Below are 25,574 nucleotides of genomic sequence, written 5' to 3' on the forward strand. Positions count from 1 at the left end.
GCCACCTTGATCGAAATACCTTATTGTCATTAATAAACTCGACTTGTGTTTGTTACTCACCATAACCTTGAAATGACACCTCAAAACCAACATCTCTATGTCCCTTGGGGGCATGTATTTAACTATTAAATTACTTATTAGTTTTATCATGTATATAAATGGAAACAAATGGAAAACTAAAAGTAAGAGGATTATGTTTGGATTTAGTCATTCAATATTCTTCTGTCTACGAAAAAGATTAGATGTGTTTCGAGTTAGATTTTGGAATATAAGACCCTAGTATGAATTACAAAGAGGATACATAGCCATAACTTAAAGTTATCCCCACGAAAACACTGACTCTTAATTTTGTATGCACATAAGAAAATGGTAATAAAGTAATATGTGGAAGTCACTGATTGTTACCTATTTGACCATCAAGTGAACAAGTGAACAAATTTCATGGATTTATTAACGACGAACACTATAGATGTATGATGTGTTGGATATGAATAAAATGACATAGTTGTACAAGAAACATTAAAAAAATATTACCTTTACGTATGTCAATGGTACGATATCGCAAGCTCAGTAGTGTATAGATGCATGTTGGTTTAGGTTTAATTAATATTGTGGTTCATGGTGGTAAACATATTTGGCTCTTGGGTACGTATGTTTCATGCTCGGTTAATGCTTTGTACATACTTAATGGTGCTAACATTATGTACCGAGCCTCGACACAAGTCATGGGTAGGCTAATGACACATCATCATCAAGTCCTCCAAATCTGTAGTAAAAAAAGACTTTCCTGGTCTTTGGTTTGGATTTAGGACCGTCGCCTTCTATGTGTCGTTTGTTTCCTCGAATATCGCAGGCGATGGCTAGACCTTTTAATGCATGTTATGTCGTTTTTGGTAAAGTCGGCGGTCGTTTTTGCATAAAAGCTTTAAAATTTTATCTTTTATTTGTCTTGCTTGCAGTTCTCTCTACTGAGAATGATTAGTTTACACTTTTTTATATATTTGGTTTGATTAGAGGATATACTTTTTTCAGATTAATGTGATATACTATTGGTAAATCTTTTCCCCAATACATTATCCACAAAAATATGTGTCTCGTGTTGCATAAAAGATATAAATAGGTGCATGCCTACATTTTATTAAAAGAAATTATTTTGAATACACGACACTACCAAAATCTATAAAAAAAAAGAATGGCAATCTTTCGGTAACAAGGTATTTGACCTAAAGAAGAAATAACATATAGAATTAGTCAGAAAGATGCATGGTTCAACAATTTCTTTCAATCCAACTGTTTAGTTCCTTCTTCTTCATCTTCTTTCAAGTTCAACATGGGTGAAATCTCCACGTGTCACTCCATGGCACCTCTACCTTAGTTGATCAACATCACATGTCTACTGTTTCAAATCCCTAATTTCAGTTAAACATTGTTTCACTCGTTTCAGGACAAACCCATGTCTAATAACCATCTTCCCTTGTATTCAAGGTGCTACCTACAAGAAAAGGAAGACCTTTAGTTGAGGATTTTGTCAAGAAATGACATTCATCTGTGCTAAATTTTGGTTATTTTAAGGATGTTTTGGAAGGTACTAGTTAAAATAGATTGATGTGTATAGGCCCATTGATTACTGATTGAGCCAGATGAACATGAAGATGCTAATTTGATAATAAAAAAAGATAAAAACTAATCATAGTATCATACACCTGAAACCTCATCTCTTGAAAAAACATTAATGTATATATGGAAAGTAATCAATTACATATATTTTCATTAATTGTATTTCTATTATGTAAATATGTAATTAATGTGTATATCAAATTAAAATTTTGTAATCCACCTTTTAGTCATCTAGGGTTTTCTTATTTATATCTTGGGGCATTTTTTTTTCTTTTCATCTGATTGCTCTTGAGCTGCCAAGAAAGTTCTTTGATCTTCAACAATTTTGCCAGGTTAGATTTTAATTTTTTTTAGAAATCTAATGCGTATATTAGATCTAAATATATAAATGGGTTTTTTATTTTTTAGCCGAAATTTTGTTATATCTAGTGATCAAGATTTTGTCCCAACAAATTTTAATCTTGAATTTTGAAACAATTATTAAAAAATGTATAAAGGATCGATCTTTGATTATCACCACCATTACTAGTTATCAAGTTTTTAATGCCTTTTCGTTTTAACCCCACACTTCTATACAGTTAATCTGAAGCTTTTTAAGATATATTTAATATTGAATTTTGTAAACTTTCAATAAACAAATCTTTCTTGATGCTTTGAGAATCATCATTTATATAGGTTGGCTCTTAATTTCGTTTAGAAAATTTTTTTTATGGCTTTAATTTCCAGATTATATATATATATATATATATATATATATATATATATATATATATATATATATATATATATATATATATATATATATATATATAAACATTAAAAAAAACAATGGAAATTTGGAATTTTAAAAAGTTTTATATGTTTTTTTTTCATAATGTTACCATGATTGATTGTTCACGTAACACTGTATTGTACTGCTTTTAACTAAAATTCTTGTAGTATAGAAATAGTTTTAGGTTGTGTTTTGATGCATATAAATTACCTCACTTGTTGATTTTATCGCAATATATTAATTGGTTCAACCATTAAAGTAGTTTACAAGCTAAATATTTTAAAAACGATTTGATATATATATATATATATATATATATATATATATATATATATATATAGAGAGAGAGAGAGAGAGAGAGAGAAAGACTATTAATAAGCTTATTGTTTCACACAAGTTTTCTAAAAATATATTTATATGTTTTTTCTACAAGTTTTCAAAGGTAGCCAAATGTGTGTCACTTTACATCAATCATCCTATAAACTAGATTTTACAAAATGTTATTACTTTGTCAACCACCACCTTGCATATAAAGAAAAACTAGTTTTTCAACTAATACACCAAACATAGCAGCGTTAGTCTAAAATATTATCTTATTATCGATGCACTTTGTCTTGTTTATGCAGTTTTGACCAAATCACTGACAATGAGTCAACACCCTGTGAATCAAGGAACCACCAACATATTCTACAAGACCCGGATTTGTCACAAGTTTCTAGAAGGAAACTGTGGAAATGGTGACAATTGTACTTTTGCTCATGGCCCTACAGATTTACGTGAACCCCCACCAAATTGGCTAGAACTAGTGAAGGATAAAGGAGGACGAGATTTGAATGATGAGCAAAGAATCATATACGAGATGAAGATATGTCACAAGTTTGCTAAAACGGGTGAATGCTCTTATGGAGAAAAATGTAATTTTCTCCATGAAAGTCCCGCAAAATTCAAGGATCAAATTACAGAAAGAACAACCGGGGATGCTGTGATCAAGATTCAGACAATGGTTGAATGTGGTCAACCCAATCGCAGTCATATTGTCAAAGTTATTACTACTAGCAGTGATCCTAATGCTAAGTTTTTGAAAAATCGAATTTGTAGCAAATGGGAAATAACAGGGAAATGTGCACTTGGAGATAAATGTCACTTTGCTCATGGGATTAAAGGTATACATCCATTTGTCCATCTGTTTTTAGTTGATTTATATACATACTAGGTGTAAGACTCATGTATTACATAAGTTCATTAAAAAAAATTAAATATGAAATTCTAAACATTTAAGAATTTTAAATTTATAAAAAAAATTAAAAAAATATTGAATTATTATAATTAAAGTGTTTTTTCTCTTTTAGATTTAAACATATAATTTAGATAAATATACAAAGGAAACTAATGAGATTTTCATTTATAAATTTTAAAATTAAAAGGAAAGTCAATTAATGAAATTGATATGCATTTATTATTACATTTATTGCAATCAATACATTTAATCAATTATTATTTGAAATTTAATAAAAATAAAAACAACCACAAAATGTCATGTGGAAAAAATTTAATTGAAAATAACTACAAAATGACAAGTAGGGAAATCAATGTGAGTGTCACGTGGCAAAATGATTTTTTATTTGTTAAAGTAGATAAGTTTTAGTGTTTTTCCCATGTATAGAATATGATGTTTTATTGCTAATAATGAAATACTATTCGGTTAACTATTATAGATTATTTTTCCTTTTTCACTAATCTTTTAAACTTTTGTTGTTAACTATCTTAGATTCTTGTTTTGTGGTTTACCATCTTAGATTCTTGTTCTGTATTCAAGTATATTTATCGTTACTTATGTGTTTTTCTTTTATTGTTTTTCTTTTTCAGAATTAAATAAACCAGTTGCACCCATGGAGGTTCATGGTTCCACTGTCACCGGTTCGCTTCGCTTACCGGTGACTGAACTGCCACCTAGTAATTCGGCCACAGCTGTTCCTTTAAAACAAGGTGAAGGAAGGGGATTTGCAAAGTTGAGATTATCAAATAAGAAGATCAACGGTATTTATGGAGATTGGATTGATGACGATGAAGAAGACGAGCAAGATAATTAAGTAATAGCCTAAAAACCTAATTATCTTTTTATTCTAGACATTTGATCTTTTTTTTATGTTCCCTTGAGATGAAATATGTGTTTATGGCAAATACATGGGTTATGGTTCTTCTCTCTTAGAGGGATAAACCTGATATACATGTCTTTGCTACTTTTTATATAGAACTACAAGGTGTTCTCATTTCTTGAAGAAATGCTATCTTAAAATTGTGTTGTTGAAACTTGTTTGGAGTTTGGTTTTTCTTGGATATATTGGTAGCTGCGGCAATGATATTATGCATTAGTTTGATCACATAGGTGCTGAATGTACTTTATTGCTATTTTTTTATTATTAAAGGTTGATGTATGGCAACTTGAAGAGTTTCATGTGACAGAGAAAACATGCAGCCTGCATAGAGTTAAATTGGATGTGTGGTTACTTGCCCAAATCCTAAAATGACATTAGGAGTCAACTAACTAGTTTTTCACTCTAAGATTTGTGCAAGAAATTAACACAACCACTGCCTTCTTATGGGGACCGTTGACGAGTCTTTTTAAGTATAATTTCATTCTAAATAATATCTACTAAAGTATTAATTTCAAGATTTTTGATATAATTCAGTTTTTTTTTTTTTTTTTTTTTTTTTGCAGTATTTTGCCGATTTGGCAACATTTTTTTATCACAAACTTTATACAAATGCAACACTTATGTTATCACTATCTTCTTGTTGGGTGGTTAAATAATAGGAATGGGTGGAGATTTTTCTATACTCTTTGATTAATTCACTGTAAATAATTTTTAATAAAATATAATGAAATTGTTAGGGAAAAAATACAATTTGGGATTTGATTTGATCATCATTAAAACAATGAGAGATTCAATAAATGCACCAACAATGATACCTTTCTTTAAGATATAATAGAAACAAAATTTAAAATTTTGTATGGATCAAACAAATAAATAAATAATGGAGTACAAAATTACACATAAATTGAGTCTTGTTTCTCGCCCTTTTGTCTAAGTAGAACAGAAGGGAATTAATCCTGGCTCCCTTAAAATATAACACCCCACAAATAAAGAACATATCATAACGAGAGCACAGATAGCAACCAACAATTCAATAATCACACACAAAAGTAGTCTCATATTTTTATTGATTTTGTTCAATCATGCCAAGTCCTATTTGCAATTTTCTAAATGATTTTTATTGATAGTATATACATTGGTTAAATTATATTTTACTAACCTTTTAAGCACAATATTATCTTTCAAAGCATAATCATGCAAAAATTGGTGCCCTAGGTCTATTTATGCTTAGTGTGTGAATGCAAGATAAGATTTTTACTCAACCAAATAGCATTGAGGTTATCAGAAAATATTGGGACTCTTGTTTGAGATATACCTTAGGTCATGAGATAAGGTCCTTAAATATGGAGAGAACCCTAAAATTTATGGGCTTGGGCTGCTACCACTCTCACAACATGACCATTCTCTTGTCACGTCGTGACCAACCCTCCAGAACATGCATTTCATTTTTAACTTGTCACATCGTGACCTCCCTATGGTCACATTGTGACACATACTTTTAGCCAAAAACCATGCCTTTGACTCCTTGATACTTTAAACTGATCTATTCTGGAAACTGGGTGTTACAGACAGCTTAATGGATTAAGCCCTTAATCCATTCACCCACACACTCATCTCCTCCATTAGGCTTTCTTACACCTAATGAGTCATTAAAATTGTTGCTTTATAGTCATGCATGTCTAATTCATGTCTATCCGTAAGCAAAGTCAACAATGGTGAAAATGAGGTACAGAATCCCATGCTTGAGCAAAAACCTAAACAAATCTCAGATGTGTAACATTAAGCCTCCAAGGGACCTTAAGGATCCATAAAGTTGCCAGCTTTATGGAATCCAACCACTCAAACTCTCCTAAACATGGAAAAAATGCATAAAAATCCTAGATCTAGAAGCATACAACATACATCTTAGAACTTGAACACTCATAAAGGTCCATAGTAAGTTCTAAAAGATGATGATGAGACTTACAAGCTAGATCTATGTACCAAGGATGCTTCCTTCTCCTTCAAGACACCAAAAACACCACCAAAAGCTCAAGAACTTAAGAATGGAGGGTTGGGTTTCGTTGAAAGTTTTGGAGGCTGAAGAGGATGCCCTTAACCTTGAGTTTAGGGTCTTAAATATAGAAGAAACATAAAAGTAATGGGCTTGGGCGGTAGCTGCAGCCACGTCGTGGTAGCCATCCTGGATACGTGTTCATGAATTTAGAATGTCACGTCTTGGTGCTAAATCCACCACATCATGACACATGGTTTTTCCCCCTAAAACCTTTCTTTTAATCTCCCAGGCCCTCCAGCGATCTATCCAAGAAAACGGGTGTTATAGATTAGATGTAGATTTTTATTTTGGTATTTCCTTGTTGCCTTAAAGTGTGATTATGATTCATTGTAAACCCGACAATATCATGGGGCGCAAAATGTTATTGTAGTTTCGAATTCCACAATTTTTGAAAACTCTGATGACTTCTTAGAATATTTAGATGGAAAAATCCAAGTCTTTACAATGTTGCTCTATGTTTTATATGGTGAGGGGTTATATTTGAAAGGATTTTCGTATGCAAATATGGGCGGTTGCATAAACTCATGTTTGAACACTATAGGGTATGTTCTTATAGTCAAGAGCACATCGGTTAGTTGGATGTCTAGACTTTAAAAGAGTGTTGGTTTCTTCAATAATAGAAGCATATTACATAATCATTAATGAGGCAAGTAAAGATATTATTTGGTTGAAGAACTTCCAACTAGAGTTGAGCTTTAATCAAGAAGATTATATCCTTTATTATGACAATCAAAATTCATTTCATCTTGGAAATAATATGTGTAGGATGAAACATATTTAGATGAGATATTCACCAAAGAGCTCATCAATGATGATACATTTCCATTAACGAAGATCCTTAATATAAAAAATCTAATAAGCTGTTTACTAAGATGGTAACAAATAAAAATTAAAGATATGTATAGCTTTAACAAGCCATCTAAATAATTGATGAGAAGGTGTTAGACTAGTAAGAGAATGCTACATAATTTTAGGTTTCCAATAGATACATGATTTGGAAGGTAGTTGGTTTGGTGATCAGCCTCCAAGTGAGAATTTTTAGTTTTAGAGTATGATGATTTCTGAAGGGACATGATTGGCACTATCATGATAAAGAAATGTGGACCACACTATATATAGATCTCATGTAACTTGTAAACCTCATTACAAAATAAATATTGTAGCATTCTTATCCTCATTGTAAAAATTATACAATTATTATGTGTTTTTCATTTTTTCTTTTCATCTTATATCACATGTGTTGATCATATACCTAACATCGATCAAGTATGTTTTTTCTAGAAACCCTAGAATTCCCTATACTTCATTCTTATATCACATGTTTTGATCATATACCTAACATCGATCAAGTATGTTATTTTCTAGAAACCCTAAAATGCCCTATACTACATACAACCCTAGCGCACTCCGCTAGATGATCATCATGCTACTAGTACTCTGCCAGCGTACCACTACTCATATATTAGTAACATACAAGGATATACACTGTAATACATAGTATAATGAGGAAACTCACGTGAATCGAAGACCTAAGGGAACACAACAACAAGCTCGCTCCCTGTACTAATCTCTTTTGCAAATCGACTAGCACCACACAAAGGTAGGACCTTAATTAACATCCCAAATCCTTCAAGTTTGACTTGAAGTCAAATTGGTCAAAAAAGTCAACAGTTAATGGTCCAAAAAAGTCAACGGTCACCCTCACCACGTCATGGAGGCCTCTTGGACACATCATCGGAACATCCAGAAAAAACAGTCGCGAGAACCTCATATGCCACTACATTAGAAGCATATCACCACGTCATGGGAATTGATCCTGGACAATGTAATGTCCCATTTTCACATAAAAAATTTCATTTTTTAATTTAGGTAAAACATTACATTTGTAGAACCCTAGTTAAGAAAACCATTTATTCAGAAATATGTTATTGAAAATCGGAGCAGCTTAATAAACGTTGAGTCTCCATTGTTGCTGATGAGTGTGTACAATCACACTTTTGCCTTCCCATGATAACCGATGGTACTTGAATAGTGAGTTCCCTTAAAATATCACACACCACAATACACATACAATGCATGCATACTGGTCCACATTTGTAGAGACTGGACCACCGCTAGGCCTACAATACAATGTTGGACCACCCCCGAGTATGTCCGCCTGCTGCCTCAACCTAACCGCTCCTCCCGAGCCTATGTGCCTAAGACTTATAGCCGGCCCACATTTCGTATCTTGACCTACAACACAAAGCAGTACTACCTCAACCTAACCCGCCACAATATGTCAACATATAAACAAACATGAAATCAAGCATGCACATAAGTATAATAGACTACCAATCTACCTACCGAACAGTTCACTACCACTTACTACCCCCTAACAACACACTGTTCTATTTTAAGAAAATCTCTAAGGAATGCATAACCGTATGTAAGCAGGGGTGAGATAGACATCAGAAGAAATGATCCTACTCTAGAGCCACAACTAAACAAGGAACAGACAAGAAAACCTATATCAAGAGTTCCCAGGCTATCCAACGTGGATAAATACAACACCCAGGGCATTCCACTAGATGATTACCAGCCTACTGGTACTCTAACTAGCATACCACTACTCCTACATCCTAGCTCATAAGGATATATATATATATATATATATATATATATATATATATATATATATATATATATATATATAGTAGATCATTGGTTCTTTCGACCCACGAGTACAGTAAGGAAAACTCACATGAATCGAAGAACCTAGAAACACTATGATACACTCGCTTTCTACATTGACTACTACCACAAACCTACTAGAAGCAAATCATGGTATAATCTTAATCAACAACCCAAATCCTTCAAGTTTGACTCAAAATTAAATTGGTCAAAAAGTCAACGGCCAACAGGTACCTTGTCATGTTGTGAAAACTAACTAAAAGGCAACTTGATTGATTAAGCCCTTAATCCATTAAGCCATGAGCCCATCTCCTCCAGAAGGCTTCCTTACACATGAAAGGCCATAAAAATGATGCTTTAAGTTTTTTCATGCCTAACACAAGACTTGAGCTCAAATCAGGCCACTTATGAAGAAAAGGAGGTGAAAACCTCAAGCGTCAGCTCACGCATCACCCAAAATTCACATCTAGCACAACTAACCACCAACACTAAGGACCCATAATGTTGTCAAATTTATGGAATCCCTACACTCTAACTATCCTAAACATGGATAATCATGCATAAAATTCTAGATCTAGCAACAAGGAATCTTAAATCCTGAAGCTTGGATACTAACAACGGTCCAGAGAAGTTGCTAAAAGATAATAATGAGGATTGCAAACAGGATCTATGCACCAAAGATGATCCCTTATTCTTTAAGTCACCAATACACCACCAAATGCTCAAGAACTCATAGTGTCACAACTCGAAATTTTGGGCTAAGCCAAGCTTTAACCCTAACCTAGCACAAGTGAAAAAACACATCTGTAAACCTTGTTGCATGGTGTCCTTTATAGCATTAGGGCTTGTTTATAAGACTAGCAATGAAGTATAGATTGTAAACCAAGTTAAATTAAGTTGTTGTAATTGACCATAAGTTGATTTATATTAGTATAAGTGAATATATTAATGATTTAATCAATGAAACACACCCCATAAAGGGTTCACGGCCAAAGATACAATCCAAAAGAGTGTTCACGGTCCAAAAAGTAAACTCCCATGGAGTTCACAGTCCAAAAGTAATCCAAGGAAGGATTTTACGGTCTATTCTAAATGAAGAACAGTGTTCACAGTTTGTTTTATGGCGGTGAACACCCTCTTATTGGGCTGAAATCCCATTTCAAGTCCATTAATGGACCGTAAACACCCAGGGCCTAATGTTAATTCAACCATAGACACCCCCTATATATATATGTGTGTGTGTGTGTGTTTACACCCTGAATCAATTCATTTCTCATTCCTCAACCATGAACCAATCCAAAACTCTGTCAATCTTTAACTGTAAACAATTCCTTTTTCTCTCAATCTTCAAGTGTTTACGCCCATAATCTTCAAATCTTCATATTTCCCCACGAAGAACATTCAAACCACCTCCAAATCTTCATATCATCTTCAAATCTTCATAAGTCCCCAAGATCAAACCATGAACACACTTGTTCAACCGTATACTCATTTGTTCCAGCCACAAACCCCATTTCCCAACATTTCCCATTTATTCCAATTAATTCTTGTAAGTATTCTTTACTTACTTAATTAATTAACACTATATTTAAATTAATATATTATTAATTTAAATACTACGTCGAATATAATTATTTTAGGATAACATTATTCGCGCATACGCTTACCCGAGGATCGTCTCTACTGTTTCGCTATTCCAAACTAAAGTGCACATACGAGGTGAGTTCATACCCCTACATTTTCAATGTTTTTAATATTTTTAAGAGGGAATACAAGTAAAACTCAAAAGACTTTTGTGTTTATTTAAACATTTTAAATAGTTTTAAAAACCTTTTCAATTGTTTAAAAACCGAGCATTGACTATACTTCCTAAAAATACTTTATATATTTTAAACCTTTTGTAATATGTTGAGTATAAGGGTATTTTACTTTCATACGATTAAATTGCAAATGTTCCATGTACATTACAGAACTTTACAAGTAAACTATAATTAGTATAGTTTGGAAATCTCTACACTATTCTACTAAGTACAACACACAGAATCAAAACATTTATTCAAACTATAATATGTATAGTTTGGGAAACAATAATCTAATACATTGGTATTAAATAATTATTTAAATAAAATTATGCGTACTCGCAAGTGTACGAGGTCGTGCAAGTAATATAGTCGTAATATAGTCGTAAGACTAGATATCGAACCCACAGGGACTATCCTATTCTAAGGAAGAGTGAACTAGACAATTGATTGCAAAAGTGATTGATTTTATTAAACTAAAGAAACTATTAAATAAAATTAAACTAAATTCAACAACGTAAAAATGACAACTAAAATAATCGAACAAACAAGGAAAACAATTAAACGAATTAACAATTATGAGAAAAGTGGGATTTTGTTGACTTATATGGGTTCAATGGTTCTTTTAATGCAACTAATTTGTCAAACCAATTATATAGAAACGAATAACTTAACACCAACAAAAGTTATCAATTATCTCTCGGTCTCATGATTCGATTTAAAAAACATTCACTCATATCTCTATGTAGTTTATGATTTTAAAAAACATTAAGTCCAATGGTTTTGTTAAAAATGCCCTAACACATGTCTATGTTAAGTTTAAGCAAGATAACGAAACCGCACATACATATTCAAACGATGTCACAAATAAAGCTTCTCTCGAAGTCAATATAAGCATGTAAATATTAAATTTAAACCAAGGAAATTAACCGTAACTAACGTTGATCAAGTGCTAGCCAAAATAAAAGTTACCTGTCAAAATTTATATTTTTAAAATAAGCACGCATTAGAATATGTCATTCAATTTCAACAAAATTGGTTCAACAAAATAAACTACATTAAAATTACCATCTCACCCAAGTCAACCAAACCCACAAAATTACTACTCCATTAAACTAAAATTATGAACAGTAAACAAATAAAAATTAAGCATCATATTTTAATTAAACGTCTAAAAGAAAGCAATTACTTTTGAAAGCATAAACAAAAATCAACTAAATGTAGCAAAAGAAAATACTAAAGCAATAAAATTTAAACACAAGGAAAAGAATAACCATAAATGCTGACTTCTTGTGCGTTTCCTGTGGCAAGAGCTGATGTCTTTGAGTCCTTTTCTTTCCCTTCTAATGAATCTGTATAACTCCCCTTCAAATCTCTGTTACGATTATGAACACATGGTGTTTTTTATTCTTTTCTTCCAGTCGTAGGGTTTTTGAGGTTTAGGCTGCCGATTTTTTTTTCTTCGTAGGGCTCTTGCCTCCGTCTCTTAAGATCACGTACAACATAAATATAAAACATAATTGCACAACTTAGCCTCCAAATTTCAAGAATGGTGCAGCCTTAGCTTCTAGCTTTCAACTTTTCAACTTGTTACAACTTTAGCCCTTGATCTCTTAACTTTAATTATTGTATAGCTTTAGTCCTCAACATTGCACCTTATTTTCGGATTAGAATTCTTTTAGCAAACTAACCCCAACTTCCACGTCGATTATGAACCGGAAAACGACCGATTTTGAGAAAACTCAAAACACAAAACTTGTAGATAATTGTGTCTAGTTTCCGGAACATCATGAATCGCCTAAATCGGATTCCCGAGGAGCCATATACAATGAAAACATTGAGACGTGGTCAATCTGCCAAACATCTTTTATTCACCTTAATTTGCTCGTGATGAATTTATATTCTTTCGAATCCATCAATTCCTTGCCGAAACCATTTGGACATTATAATATGAGTCCAACTCCCACCAAGACTCGTTGAATAAGTGGTGGGGGCCTAAGAAGCTTAGGCAATCTTGTATTCACAAGATAAAATCTGTTAATTCCTTTTAGATTTTTGAACTTCATAAGATGAAGTCAAACTCCCACCACGACCCGTAGACTAGGCGGTGGGGAACCTATGAAACACAGGTTGCACTTGCATTAACAAGTAAATGAATACCATCAATTCCAATGCAGAGCACAATGTGCTATATTATGGATTTCATGCAAGAAAACCATCTCCCACCAACTTGTAGAATAGAAGGAAGGGACCTAAGAAGCTTAGGTGAACTTGTAAAAACAAGTCAATGAGCCTTCAATTCCTTTAAGAACTTTGGACTTCATAAGAAGAAGCCCAACTCCCATCGTCCTGTAGAATAAGTGATGAGGAACCCATGCAAGACAGGTCAAAAACCCAACTAAATGGGTAGAAAAATACAAATCGAGCAATATTATGTCATTTACACTCATTAACAAAAATTTATCTTTTTAAGCTCAAAAAATGATGTAAATTGTAAAATCCGGGGACAAAAATAAGCTTTTTACTTCATTTAGTGATCGAAAAACGAGGACTAAACAATTACAAGTACGTTACTATAAGGATATTCATACATGTTCAAATACAGGAAAACATTACAACACTACACTATATGTAAACTAGTTAATACACAGTTGTGTGACACTACTTCAATTGTATCCACCAGGGTACGAAACAAAACCTATACAGTATAACCAGAGTCTCCTGGAGAGAGAGAGAGCGTAAGAATTGTGTATAGATCTACATGGGACTGAAAATCCCATGCCTAGACTGCTAGCTACAGTTGGAACGAAAGTCCTAGGGTAACAAATGTCATTTCATTCGAACGCCTGAAGAGCGTCGTAAAGGTCGCTAGGTCATATCAAGCATGGTTATATGAAACTCACAACAGTATAACTAGCACACATGTTTACAGGAATGACACAACTTCAATGCTTTAATATAATTTAAATAAACCTATAATACTCTATGATACACTACTTTGCACTTCGGTTGGGGTATCCAGATATTCATACAAGGTTTTCATACAAAAACTACAAGGATACACTACTCTACACTACAACTGAAAGTAACATACATACATACAAGGGTTTTCAGACAATTACTGATACAAGACACTGTTTTCTAGTAATAAGTGCGCCAATACAACATACATTATTCAAAGAGCACACGTGACTACATTACATTCACTATAGAAAATATTGGTTTTTCTAGAGAAACATACTACCAATTTCTAAATATAAAGATGAGTTTTCCTTCACAAAAACATACTTATGAAGTCACCAACTTAAATGTTGATACACTTTCAAAATCACTTGTATTCTCAGGGAACCAATAAGACAGGTACACTCGCAGGATTTTGAGAAGACGAAACCTTGTAGGGTCGCATCTTTTATACTTTTGTTATAACTTTTGATCTTATACAACTATGTTATGAATAGATGTAATTACTATATTTTGTGAATGCAATAGTTGTGATGCTTTGATTTCTATTATACAATTATTATGATACTATACATGACGTCCTCCGCCCCCGAACGTTTCCGTCGTTCCGGTTTGAGGGTGTGACACATAGATGGGGCTAGGATTTTGTTTGAAATGAATGGAGGTTGAAGAAGATACTCTAGGTCATGAGATAAGGTCCTTAAATATGGAGAGAACCCTAAATTTTATGGGCTTGGGTTGCTACCACACTCACAACATGACCATTCTCTTGTCACGTCGTGACAAGCACTCCAGAACATGCATTTCATTTTTAACTTGTCACATCGTGACCTCCCTATGGTCACATTGTGACACATACTTTTAGCCAAAAACCATGCCTTTGACTCCTTGATACTTTAAACTGATCTATTCTGGAAACTGGGTGTTACAAACAGCTTAATGGATTAAGCCCTTAATCCATTCACCCACACACTCATCTCTTCCATTAGGCTTTCTTACACCTAATGAGTCATAAAAATCGTTGCTTTATAGTCATGCATGTCTATCCCCAAGCGAAGTCATAACAATGGTCGAAATTAGGTAAAGAATCTCATGCTTCAGCCAAAACCTAACCAAATCTCAAATCTGGAACATTAAGCCTCCAAGGGACCTTAAGGATCCATAAAGTTGCCAACTTTATGGAATCCAAACACTCAAACTCTCCCAAACATGGAATAAATGCATACAAAGCCTATATCTAGAAGCATACAACATAAATCTTAGACCTTGAACACTCACAAAGGTCCATAGTAAGTTCTAAAATATGATGATGAGACTTGCAAGCTAGATCTATGCACCAAGGATGCTTCTTTCTCCTTCAAGACACCAAAAACACCACCAAAAGCTCAAGAACTTAAGAATGGAGTCTAGGGTTTTGTTGAAAGGGTTGGAGGCTTAAGAGGATGCCTTAAACATTGAGTTTAGGGTCTTACATATGGAATAAAACATAAAAGTAATGGGCTTGGGCTGTAGCTGCAACCACGTTGTGGCAGCCATCCCGAATACATGTTCATGAATATAGAATGTCATGTCTTGGTGCTCCATCCACCACGTCATGACACATGGGATGCAAAGAAAATGGGTGTTATAGATTTTTATTTTGTTATTTCCTTGTTGCCTTAAATTGTGATTATGATTCATTGTAAACCCGATTATATCATGGGGTGCAAAATGCTTTTGTAGTTTAGAATTCCACAGTTTTTGAAAAATTTGATAATGTCAAAGAATATTTAGATGGAAAAATTCTGGTCTTAACAATGTTTCCCTATGTTTTATATGGTGAAGGATTATATTTGAAAGGATTTTCGTACGTAAATATGGGGAGTTGCGTAAACTCATGTTTGAACACTATAGGGTATGTTCTTATAGTCAAGAGCACATCGGTTAGTTGGATGTCTAGACTTTACAAGAGTGTTGGTTTCTTCATTAATAGAAGCATATTTCATAATCATTAATGAAGCAAGTAAAGAGATTATTTGGTTGAAGAACTTTCAATAAGAGTTGAGCATGAATCAAGAAGATTATATCCTTTGTTATGACAAGCAAAATTCATTTCATCTTGCAAATAATATTTGTAGGGTGAAACATAAATAGATGAGATATTCACCAAAGAGCTCATCAATGATGATACATTGTCATTAACGAAGATCCTTAATATAAAAATGTAATAAGTTGTTTACTAAGATGGTAACAAATAAAAATTAATGATATGTATAGCTTCAACAAGCCTTCTAAATAATTGATGAGAAGGTGTTAGACTAGTAAGAGAAGGTTACATAATTTTATGTTTGCAAGAGATACATGCTTTGGAAGATAGTTGGTTTGGTGATAAGCCTCCAAGTGAGAGTTTTTAGTTTTAGAGTATGATGGTTTCTAAAGGGATATGATTGGCACTGTAACGATAAAGAAATGCCGACCACTCTATATACAGATCTCATGTAACTTGTAAACCTCATTAAAAAAAAATATAAATCTTTCTATTCTGGTTATGGTTATAGCATTCTTATCCTCATTGTATAAATTTTGCAATTATTATGTGTTCTTCATTTTTTTTTCATCTTATATCACATGTGTTGATCATATACCTAACATCGATCAAGTGTATTATTTTCTCGAAACCCTAAAATGCCTTATACTTCATTATTATATCACATGTGTTGATCATAGTAATAAGTGTATCATAGAGGAGTGAGACTATAAGTCAACAACTACAAATACCCTATACTTCATTGTTGGACTCGAATGAAGTGTGTTATTTTCCTAAAATGCCACCTTGATCGGAACACCTTATTGTCATTAATGAAGTCAACTTGTGTTTGTTACTCACCACCTTGATCGGAACACCTTATTGTCATCTATGTCCCGTGGGGACATGTATTTAACTATTAAATTACTTATTAGTTTTATCATGTATATAAATGGAAATAAATGGAAAACTAGCTAAAAGTAAGAGGATTACGTTTGGATTTAGTCATTCAATATTCTTCAGTCTACGAAAAAGATTAGACGAGTTTCGAATTAGATTTTGGAATATAAGAACCGAGTATGAATTACAAAGAGGATACATAGCCATAACTTAAAGTTATCCCCACGAATACACTGACTCTCAATTTTGTATGCACATAAGAAAATGGTAATAAAGTAATGTGTGGAAGTCACTGATTATTACCTATTTGACCATCGAGTAAACAAGTGAACAAATTTCATGGATTTATTAACGACGGCCACTATAGATGTATGATGTGTTGGATATGAATCAAATGACACAGTTGTACAAGAAACATTAAAAAAAATATTACCTTTACGTATGTCAATGGTACGATATCGCAAGCTCAGTAGTGTATAGATGCATGTTGGTTTAGGTTTAATTAATATTGTGGTTCATGGTGGTAAACATATTTGGCTCTTGGGTACGTATCTTTCATGCTCGGTTAATGTTGTGTACATACTTAATGGTGCTAGCATTATGTGCCGAGCCTCGACACAAGTCATGGGTAGGCTAATGACACATTATCATCAAGTCCTCCAAATCTATAGTAAAAAAAGACTTTCTTGGTCTTTGGTTTGGATTTAGGACTGTCGCCTTCTATGTGTCGTTTGTTTCCTCGAATATCGCAGGCGATGGCTAGACCTTTTAATGCTTGTTATGTCGTTTTTGGTAAAGTCGGTGGTTGTTTTTGCATAAAAGCTTTAAAATTTTATCTTTTATTTGTCTTCATTGCAGTTCTCTCTACTGAGAATGATTAGTTTACACTTTTTTAGATATTTGGTTTGATTAGAGGATATACTTTTTTCAGATTAATGTGATATACTATTGGTAAATCTTTTCCCCAATACATTATCCACAAAAATATGTGTCTCCTGTTGCATAAAAGATGTAAATAGGTGCATGCCTACATTTTATGAAAAGAAATTATTTTGAATACACGACACTACCAAAATCTATAAAAAAAAAAGAATGGTAATCTTTCGGTAACAAGGTATTTGACCTAAAGAAGAAATAACATATAGAATTAGTCAGAAAGATGCATGGTTCAACAATTTATTTCAATCCAACTGTTTAGTATCTTCTTCTTCATCTTCTTTCAAGTTCAACATGGGTGAAATCTCCACGTGTCACTCCATGGCAACTCCACCTCAATTGATCAACATCACATGTCTACTGTTTAAAATCCCTAATTTCAGTTAAAAACTTTTTCACTCGTTTCAGGACAAACCCATGTCCAATAACCATCTTCCCTTGTATTCAAGGTGCTACCTACATGAAAAGGTGGACCTTTAGTTGAGGATTTTGTCAAGAAATGGCATTCATCTGTGTTAAATTTTGGTTATTTTAAGGATGTTCTGGAAGGTACTAGGTAAAATAGATTGATGTGTATAGGCCCATTGATTACTGATTGAGCCAGATGAAGATGAAGATGCTAATTTGATAATATTCAAAGATAAAAACTAATCATAGTATCATACACATGAAACCTCATCTCTTGAAAAAACATTAATGTATATATGGAAAGTAATCAATTACAAATATTTTCATTAATTGTATTTCTATTATGTAAATATGTAATTAATGTGTATATCCAATCAAAATTTTGTAATCCACCTTTTAGTCATCTAGGGTTTTCTTATTTATATCTTGGGGCATTATTTTTTTCTTTTCATCTGATTGCTCTTGAGTTGCCTAGAAAGTTCTTTGATCTTCAACAATTTTACCAAGGTAGATTTTAATTTATTTTAGAAAGCTAATGTGTATATTAGATCTAAATATATAAATTGGTTTTCTTATTTTTTTAGCCGAAAATTTGTTATATCTAGTGATCAAGCTTTTGTCCCAACAAATTTTAATCTTGAATTTTGAAACAATTATTAATAAATGTATAAAGGATCGATCTTTGATTATCACCACCATTACTAGTTATCAAGTTTTTAATGCCTTTTCGTTTTAACCCCACACTTCTATACAGTTAATCTGAAGCTTTTTAAGATATTTTTAATCTTGAATTTTGTAAACTTTCAATAAACAAATCTGTGTTGATGCTTTGAGAATCATCATTCATATAGGTTGGCTCTTAATTTCATTTAGAAGTTTTTTTTATGGCTTTAATTTCTAAATTTAATATATATATATATATATATATATATATATATATATATATATATATATATATATATATATATAAACATTAAAAAAACAATGAAATTTTGGAATTTTAAAAACTTTTATATGTTTTTTTTCTCATAACGTTACCATGATTGATTGTTCATGTAACACTGTATTGTACTGCTTTTAACTAAAATTCTTGTAATAAGAAATATTTTTAGGTTGTGTTTTGATGCATATAAATTACCTCACTTGTTGAGTTTATCGCAATGTATTAATTGGTTCAACCATTAAAGTAGTTTACAAGCTAAGTATTTTAAAAATGATTTGATATATATATATATATATATATATATATATATATATATATATATATATATATATATATATATATATATATATATATATATATATATATGTAGAGAGAGAGAGAGAGAGAAAGAGAGAGACTATTAATAAGCTTATTGTTTCACACAAGTTTTCCAAAATTATATTTATATGTTTTTTCTACAAGTTTTCAATTGTTGCCTTATGTATGTCACTTTACATCAATCATCCTGTAAACTAGATTTTACAAAACGTTATTACTTTGTCAACCACCACCTTGTATATAAAGAAAAACTAGTTTTTCAACTAATACACCAAACATAGCAGCGTTAGTCTAAAATATTATCTTATTATCGATGCAATTTGTCTTGTTTATGCAGTTTTGACCAAATCACTGACAATGAGTCAACACCCTGTGAATCAAGGAACCACCAACATATTCTACAAGACCCGGATTTGTCACAAGTTTCTAGAAGGAAACTGTGGAAATGGTCACAATTGTACTTTTGCTCATGGCCCTAAAGATTTACGTGAACCCCCACCAAATTGGCTAGAACTAGTGAAGGATAAAGGTGGACGAGATTTGAATGATGAGCAAAGAATCATATACGAGATGAAGATATGTCACGAGTTTGCTAAAACGGGTGAATGCTCTTATGGAGAAAAATGTAATTTTCTCCATGAAAGTCCCATAAAATTCAAGGATCAAATTACAGAAAGAACAACTGGGGATTTTGTGATCAAGATTCAGACTATGGTTGAATGTGGTCAACCCAATGGCAGTCATATTATCAAAGTTAGTACTGCTAGCAGTGATCATAATGATAAGTTTTTGAAAAATCGAATTTGTAGCAAATGGGAAACAACGGGGCTGTGTGCACTTGGAGATAAATGTCACTTTGCTCATGGGATTAAAGGTATACATCCATTTGTCCATCTGTTTTTAGTTGATTTATATACATACTAGGTGTAAGACTCATGTATTACATAGGTTCATTAAAAAAAATTAAATATGAAATTCTAAACATTTAAGAAGTTTAAATTTATAAAAAAAATAAAAAAATATTGAATTATTAAAATTAAAGTGTTTTTTCTCTTTTAAATTTAAACATATAATTTAGATAAATAAACAAAGGAAACTAATGGGATTTTAATTTAGAAATTTTGAAATTAAAAGGAAAGTCAATTAATGAAATTGATATATATTTCTTATTACATTTATTGCAATTAATACATTTAATCAATTATTATATGAAATTTAATAAAAATAAAAACAACCACAAAATGTCATGTGGAAAAATTTTAATTGAAAATAACTACAAAATGACAAGTAGGGAAATCAATGAGAGTGTCACATGACAAAATGATTTTTATTTATTAAAGTAGATAAGTTTTAGTGTTTTTGCCCATGTATAGAATATGATGTTTTATTGCTAATAATGAAACACTATTTGGTTAACTATTATAGATTACTTTTCCTTTTTCACTAATCTTTTTAACTTTTGTTGTTAACTATCTTAGATTCTTGTTTTGTGGTTTACAATCTTAAATTCTTGTTCTGTATTCAAGTATATTTATCGTTACTTATTTGTTTTTCTTTTATTGTTTTTCTTTTATTGTTTTTCTTTTTCAGAGTTAAACAAACCAGTTGCACCCATGGAGGTTCATGGTTCCACTGCCATCGGTTCGCTCCGCTTACCGGTGACTGAACTGCCGCCTAGTAATTCGGCCACAGCTGTTCCTTTAAAACAAGGTGAAGGACGGGGGTTTGCAAAGTTGAGATTATCAAATAAGAAGATCAACGGTATTTATGGAGATTGGATTCATGATGATGAAGAAGACGAGCAAGATAATTAAGTAATAGCCTAGAAACCTAATTATCTTTTTATTCTAGACATTTGATCTTTTTTTTATGTTCCCTTGAGATGAAATATGTGTTTATGGCAAATACATGGGTTATGGTTCTTCTCTCTTAGAGGGATAAACCTGATATACATGTCTTTGCTACTTTTTATATAGAACTACAAGGCGTTCTCATTTCTTGAAGAAATGTTATCTTCCTTAAAATTGTGTTGTTGAAACTTGTTTGGAGTTCGGTTTTTCTTGGATATATTGGTAGCTGCAGCAATGGTATTATGCATTAGTTTGATCACATATGTGCTGAATGTACTTTATTGCTATTTTTTTATTATTAAATTTACAAGTTTAATCATCAGCTTAATTATAAATAATTATTAGCTCAAATAAACCCCAAAAAAGGTTGATATATGGCAACCTGAAGAGTTTCATGTGAAAGAGAAAACATGCAGTCTGCATAGACTTAAAATGGATGTGTGGTTGCTTGCCCAAATCCTAAAATGACACCAGGAGTTAACTAACTAGTTTTTCACTCTAGGATTTGTGCAAGAAATTAACACAACCACTGCCTTCTTATGGGGACCGTTGATGAGTCTTTTAAGTATAATTCCATTCTAAATAATATCTACTAAAGTATTAATTTCAAGATTTTTGATATCATTCAGTTTTTTTTTTTTTTTTTTTTTTTTTTTTTTTTTTTTTTTTTTTTTTTTTGCAGTATTTTGCCGATTTAGCAACATTTTTTTATCACAGACTTTATACAAATGCAACACTTATGTTATCGCTATCTTCTTGTTGGGTGGTTAAATAATAGGAATGGGTGGAGATTTTTCTATACTCTTTGATTAATTCACTGTAAGAAATTTTTAATAAAATATAATGAAATTGTTAGGGAAAAAAAATACAATTTGGGATTTGATTTGATCATCATTAAAACAATGAGAGATTCGATAAATGCACCAACAATGATACCTTTCTTTAAGATACATATATATATATATATATATATATATATATATATATATATATATATATATATATATATATATATATATATATATAATAGAAACAAAATTTAAAAATTATATGGATCAAACAAATAAATAAATAATACTAAATTACACATAAATTGAGTCTTGTTTCTCGCCCTTTTGTCTAAGTAGAAAAGAAGGGAATTAATCATGGCTCCCTTAAAATATAGCACCCCACAAATAAAGAACATATCATAACGAGAGCATTGATAGCAACCAACAATTCAATAATCACACACAAAAGTAGTCTCATATTTTTATTGATTTTGTTCAATCATGCCAAGTCCTATTTGCAATCTTCTAAACGATTTTTATTGATAGTATATACATTGGTTAAATTATATTTTACTAACCTTTTAAGCACAATATTATCTTTCAAAGCATAATCATGCAAAAAGTGGTGCCTTAGGTCTATTTATGCTTAGTGTGTGAATGCAAGATAAGATTTTTACTCAACCAAATAGCATTGAGGTTATCACAAAATATTGGGACTCTTGTTTGAGATATACCTTAGGTCATGAGATAAGGTCCTTAAATATGGAGAGAACCCTAAAATTTATGGGCTTGGGCTGCTACCACTCTAACAACACGACCATTCTCTTGTCACATCGTGACCAACCCTCCAAAACATGCATTTCATTTTTTACTTGTCACATCGTGACCTCCCTATGCTCACGTCGTGACACACAGTTTTACCCAAAAACCATGCCTTTGACTCCTTGATACTTTAAACTAATTCATTATGGAAACCGGGTGTTACAGACAGCTTAATGGATTAAGCCCTTAATCCATTAAGCCACACACTCATCTCCTCCATTAGGCTTTCTTACACCTAATGAGTCATAAAAATGGTTGCTTTATAGTCATGCATGTCTAATTCATGTCTATCCGTAAGCGAAGTCATAACAATGGTGAAAATGAGGTAAAGAATCTCATGCTTGAGCCAAAACCTAACCAAATCTCAGATGTGGAACATTAAGCCTCCAAGGGACCTTAAGGATCCATAAAGTTGCCAGCTTTATGGACTCCAACCACTCAAACTCTCCCAAACATGGAAAAAATGCATAAAAATCCAAGATCTAGAAGCATACATCATACATCTTAGAACTTGAACACTCATAAAGGTCCATAGTAAGTTCTAAAAGATGATGATGAGACTTACAAGCTAGATCTATGTACCAAGGATGCTTGTTCTCCTTCAAGACACCAAAAACACCACCAAAAGCTCAAGAACTTAAGAATGGGGGGTAGGGTTTCGTTGAAAGTTTCTGTAACAGCCCGGATTTCCAGGTATCTTCTTTTTGTTTTGATTTTTTGGTGTTTTGAGAGGGGACTCGGCGAGTTGGAGCTCAGACTCGCCGAGTAGGGTCGCGATTCTGGACGCGGGATTCGTCTGGACTCGGCGAGTCCAGGATATGGACCCGGCGAGTCCGTGCTGTTTAATGAAACCCTAATTTCTCGGGTTTGGGACCTATTTAAAGGGCCTTATGGCCGTCATTTGTACCCAACAGTCTATAGAGAGAAACCTTAGAGTGCTTTAGCGATTTGAGAGAGAGAGGAAGCATTTCTTGACCTTTGTGTGTTGTTTAGCAAAGAAGAGGGAGGTTCTAGCCAAGAGGAGGCAAAGGAGGTTGCTATTCTGTGGATTTGAAGCTTAGATCTTCGATCTAAAGGTATGATTTCGGCTCATCTTCTGTTTTGTGAAGTATAGTGGATTTAGGGTTTCTTGTGGCCTTTGTTGGGTTGATTTGATGGTCAAAGTCCCTTGCTAGTGATGAGGCTTTGGATCTGGATCCATAGAGGTCCAGAGGGCCTCATTCATCAAGCTTTATGAAGAACAATGGAGGTTATGACCTTGAGTTGTGGTATTTGTTGATAATTCTTCATATATGGTCATATAGAGGTTGTATGTACATCAAGATAGGGGTTTTACATGGTGAATCAGTCTAGGAAGGCCAGATCTATGAGTTAATGGAACAGATCTGACCTTAGAAGCGAGTTTGAGTGATTGCATGGCATGGACTCGCCGAGTCCGATGAACAGACTCGGCGAGTAGCTTGAAGATTGCCCTTAGATCGGCCAGTGAGTGGTCCAGCCGAGTCATGGGTTGACTCAGTGAGTCAGGGCGAGTTAGGAAGGGTGGTTAGTGGACTGAGTCGAACTGGGACTCGTCGAGTTGTTCTTGGAACTCGGCGAGTTGAGTCGGGGTGGCCCCGCGATTCTGCCAGGTGGAACTCGTCGAGTCAGGGGGAGTACTCGACGTGTAAAAAGGGAATCCTAGAGAGTTGGTGAAAACGTCTAGACTCGCCGAGTTGCCCTTGTGCACTCGCCGAGTCCGGTCAAAGTTGACCGTTGACCGTTGACCGTTGACCAGAGTTGACATGTGTTGACTTCTTAGGGATAGTCAACCTTAGAGATAAAAAGTGTTAATTAGAGTCATGTGATGTTATAGGAGGATTAGAGCTCGGAGGATCGAGCACGAGGGATTTCCAGGATTCGTGAGATACCGAAATACGCGAGGTGAGTCTTCTCACTATACTTTACCTTGAGTAGGTAATTAGAGCTATGTGTTAGTGTGTGTATGTTATGTGTATGCTATGTGTTGTACTGCATTATTTCTATGTGATTTATGCTGTGCACGTTTATAGAGTTGGAACCGGAAGGTTCCTAGAGTTAGAACCTAAGGGTTCACAGAGTTTGGGTGCACGGACCCATAGAGTTATAGCCTCGAGTGGCTAATATGTGTTTTATGTGTGGTATTTTGGGGAACTCACTAAGCTCCGTGCTTACAGTGTTAGTGTTGTTGTTTCAGGTACTAGCGATGATCGTGGGAAGGCGCCGGCTTGATCCGTACACACTCATAGGACTTTTGATATATATTTATGTGATCTTGGGATTTGTATGATACGAATTGGAATTTTAAACTTAACGTTTTATGAAATTAAATGAGAAATGTTTTTATATTTGCGAAAAATTATTTTGAAAATTCTCGGTGTTACAAGTTGGTATTAGAGCCTTGGTTTGAGGGATTCGAGTACACCTTCGGGCGTATTTGAACTCAAACTGAGGATTTGAGATGTATTTTCGAAAAAGAGTAAAAGATTTTTGAAAAACGCAGAGCAAGAGATGTGTGTACGATCAGTTAGCGCCCGAACGGTGATTTCCCAAAGTACCTTTATATTATG

General features: G+C 33.1%; 2 protein-coding genes across 2 annotated transcripts; both read left to right on the forward strand.

Annotated features, from left to right (window-relative positions):
• Positions 1 to 3,035: 3,035 nt before the first annotated feature.
• Positions 3,036 to 5,377, forward strand: LOC111906136 (zinc finger CCCH domain-containing protein 39-like). Its single transcript, XM_023901868.2, has 4 exons — positions 3,036 to 3,552; positions 4,256 to 4,426; positions 5,109 to 5,192; positions 5,283 to 5,377. The coding sequence occupies exons 1-4, from the start codon at positions 3,036 to 3,038 to the stop codon at positions 5,375 to 5,377; spliced, it is 867 nt and encodes a 288-aa protein (XP_023757636.2).
• A 14,524-nt stretch (positions 5,378 to 19,901) lies between these two features.
• LOC111906138 (zinc finger CCCH domain-containing protein 39-like) lies at positions 19,902 to 20,469 on the forward strand. Its single transcript, XM_023901870.2, has one exon. It carries the CDS (start codon positions 19,902 to 19,904, stop codon positions 20,466 to 20,468), a length of 567 nt encoding a protein of 188 aa, XP_023757638.2. The 3' UTR covers position 20,469.
• Positions 20,470 to 25,574: the final 5,105 nt, after the last annotated feature.

Source organism: Lactuca sativa, chromosome 8 (assembly GCF_002870075.4).
Source record: "Lactuca sativa cultivar Salinas chromosome 8, Lsat_Salinas_v11, whole genome shotgun sequence".
Taxonomy (NCBI): domain Eukaryota; kingdom Viridiplantae; phylum Streptophyta; class Magnoliopsida; order Asterales; family Asteraceae; genus Lactuca; species Lactuca sativa.

Coding starts and splice junctions, on each gene's coding strand:
- LOC111906138 (XM_023901870.2), top strand. CDS start 19,902: ATGAGTCAACACCCTGTGAATCAAGGAACCACCAACATATTCTACAAG.
- LOC111906136 (XM_023901868.2), top strand. CDS start 3,036: ATGAGTCAACACCCTGTGAATCAAGGAACCACCAACATATTCTACAAG. Junction 3,553..4,255: donor CTTTGCTCATGGGATTAAAG/GTATACATCCAT, acceptor TTTCTTTTTCAG/AATTAAATAAACCAGTTGCA. Junction 4,427..5,108: donor ATCAAATAAGAAGATCAACG/GTATTTATGGAG, acceptor TTTTTTTTGCAG/TATTTTGCCGATTTGGCAAC.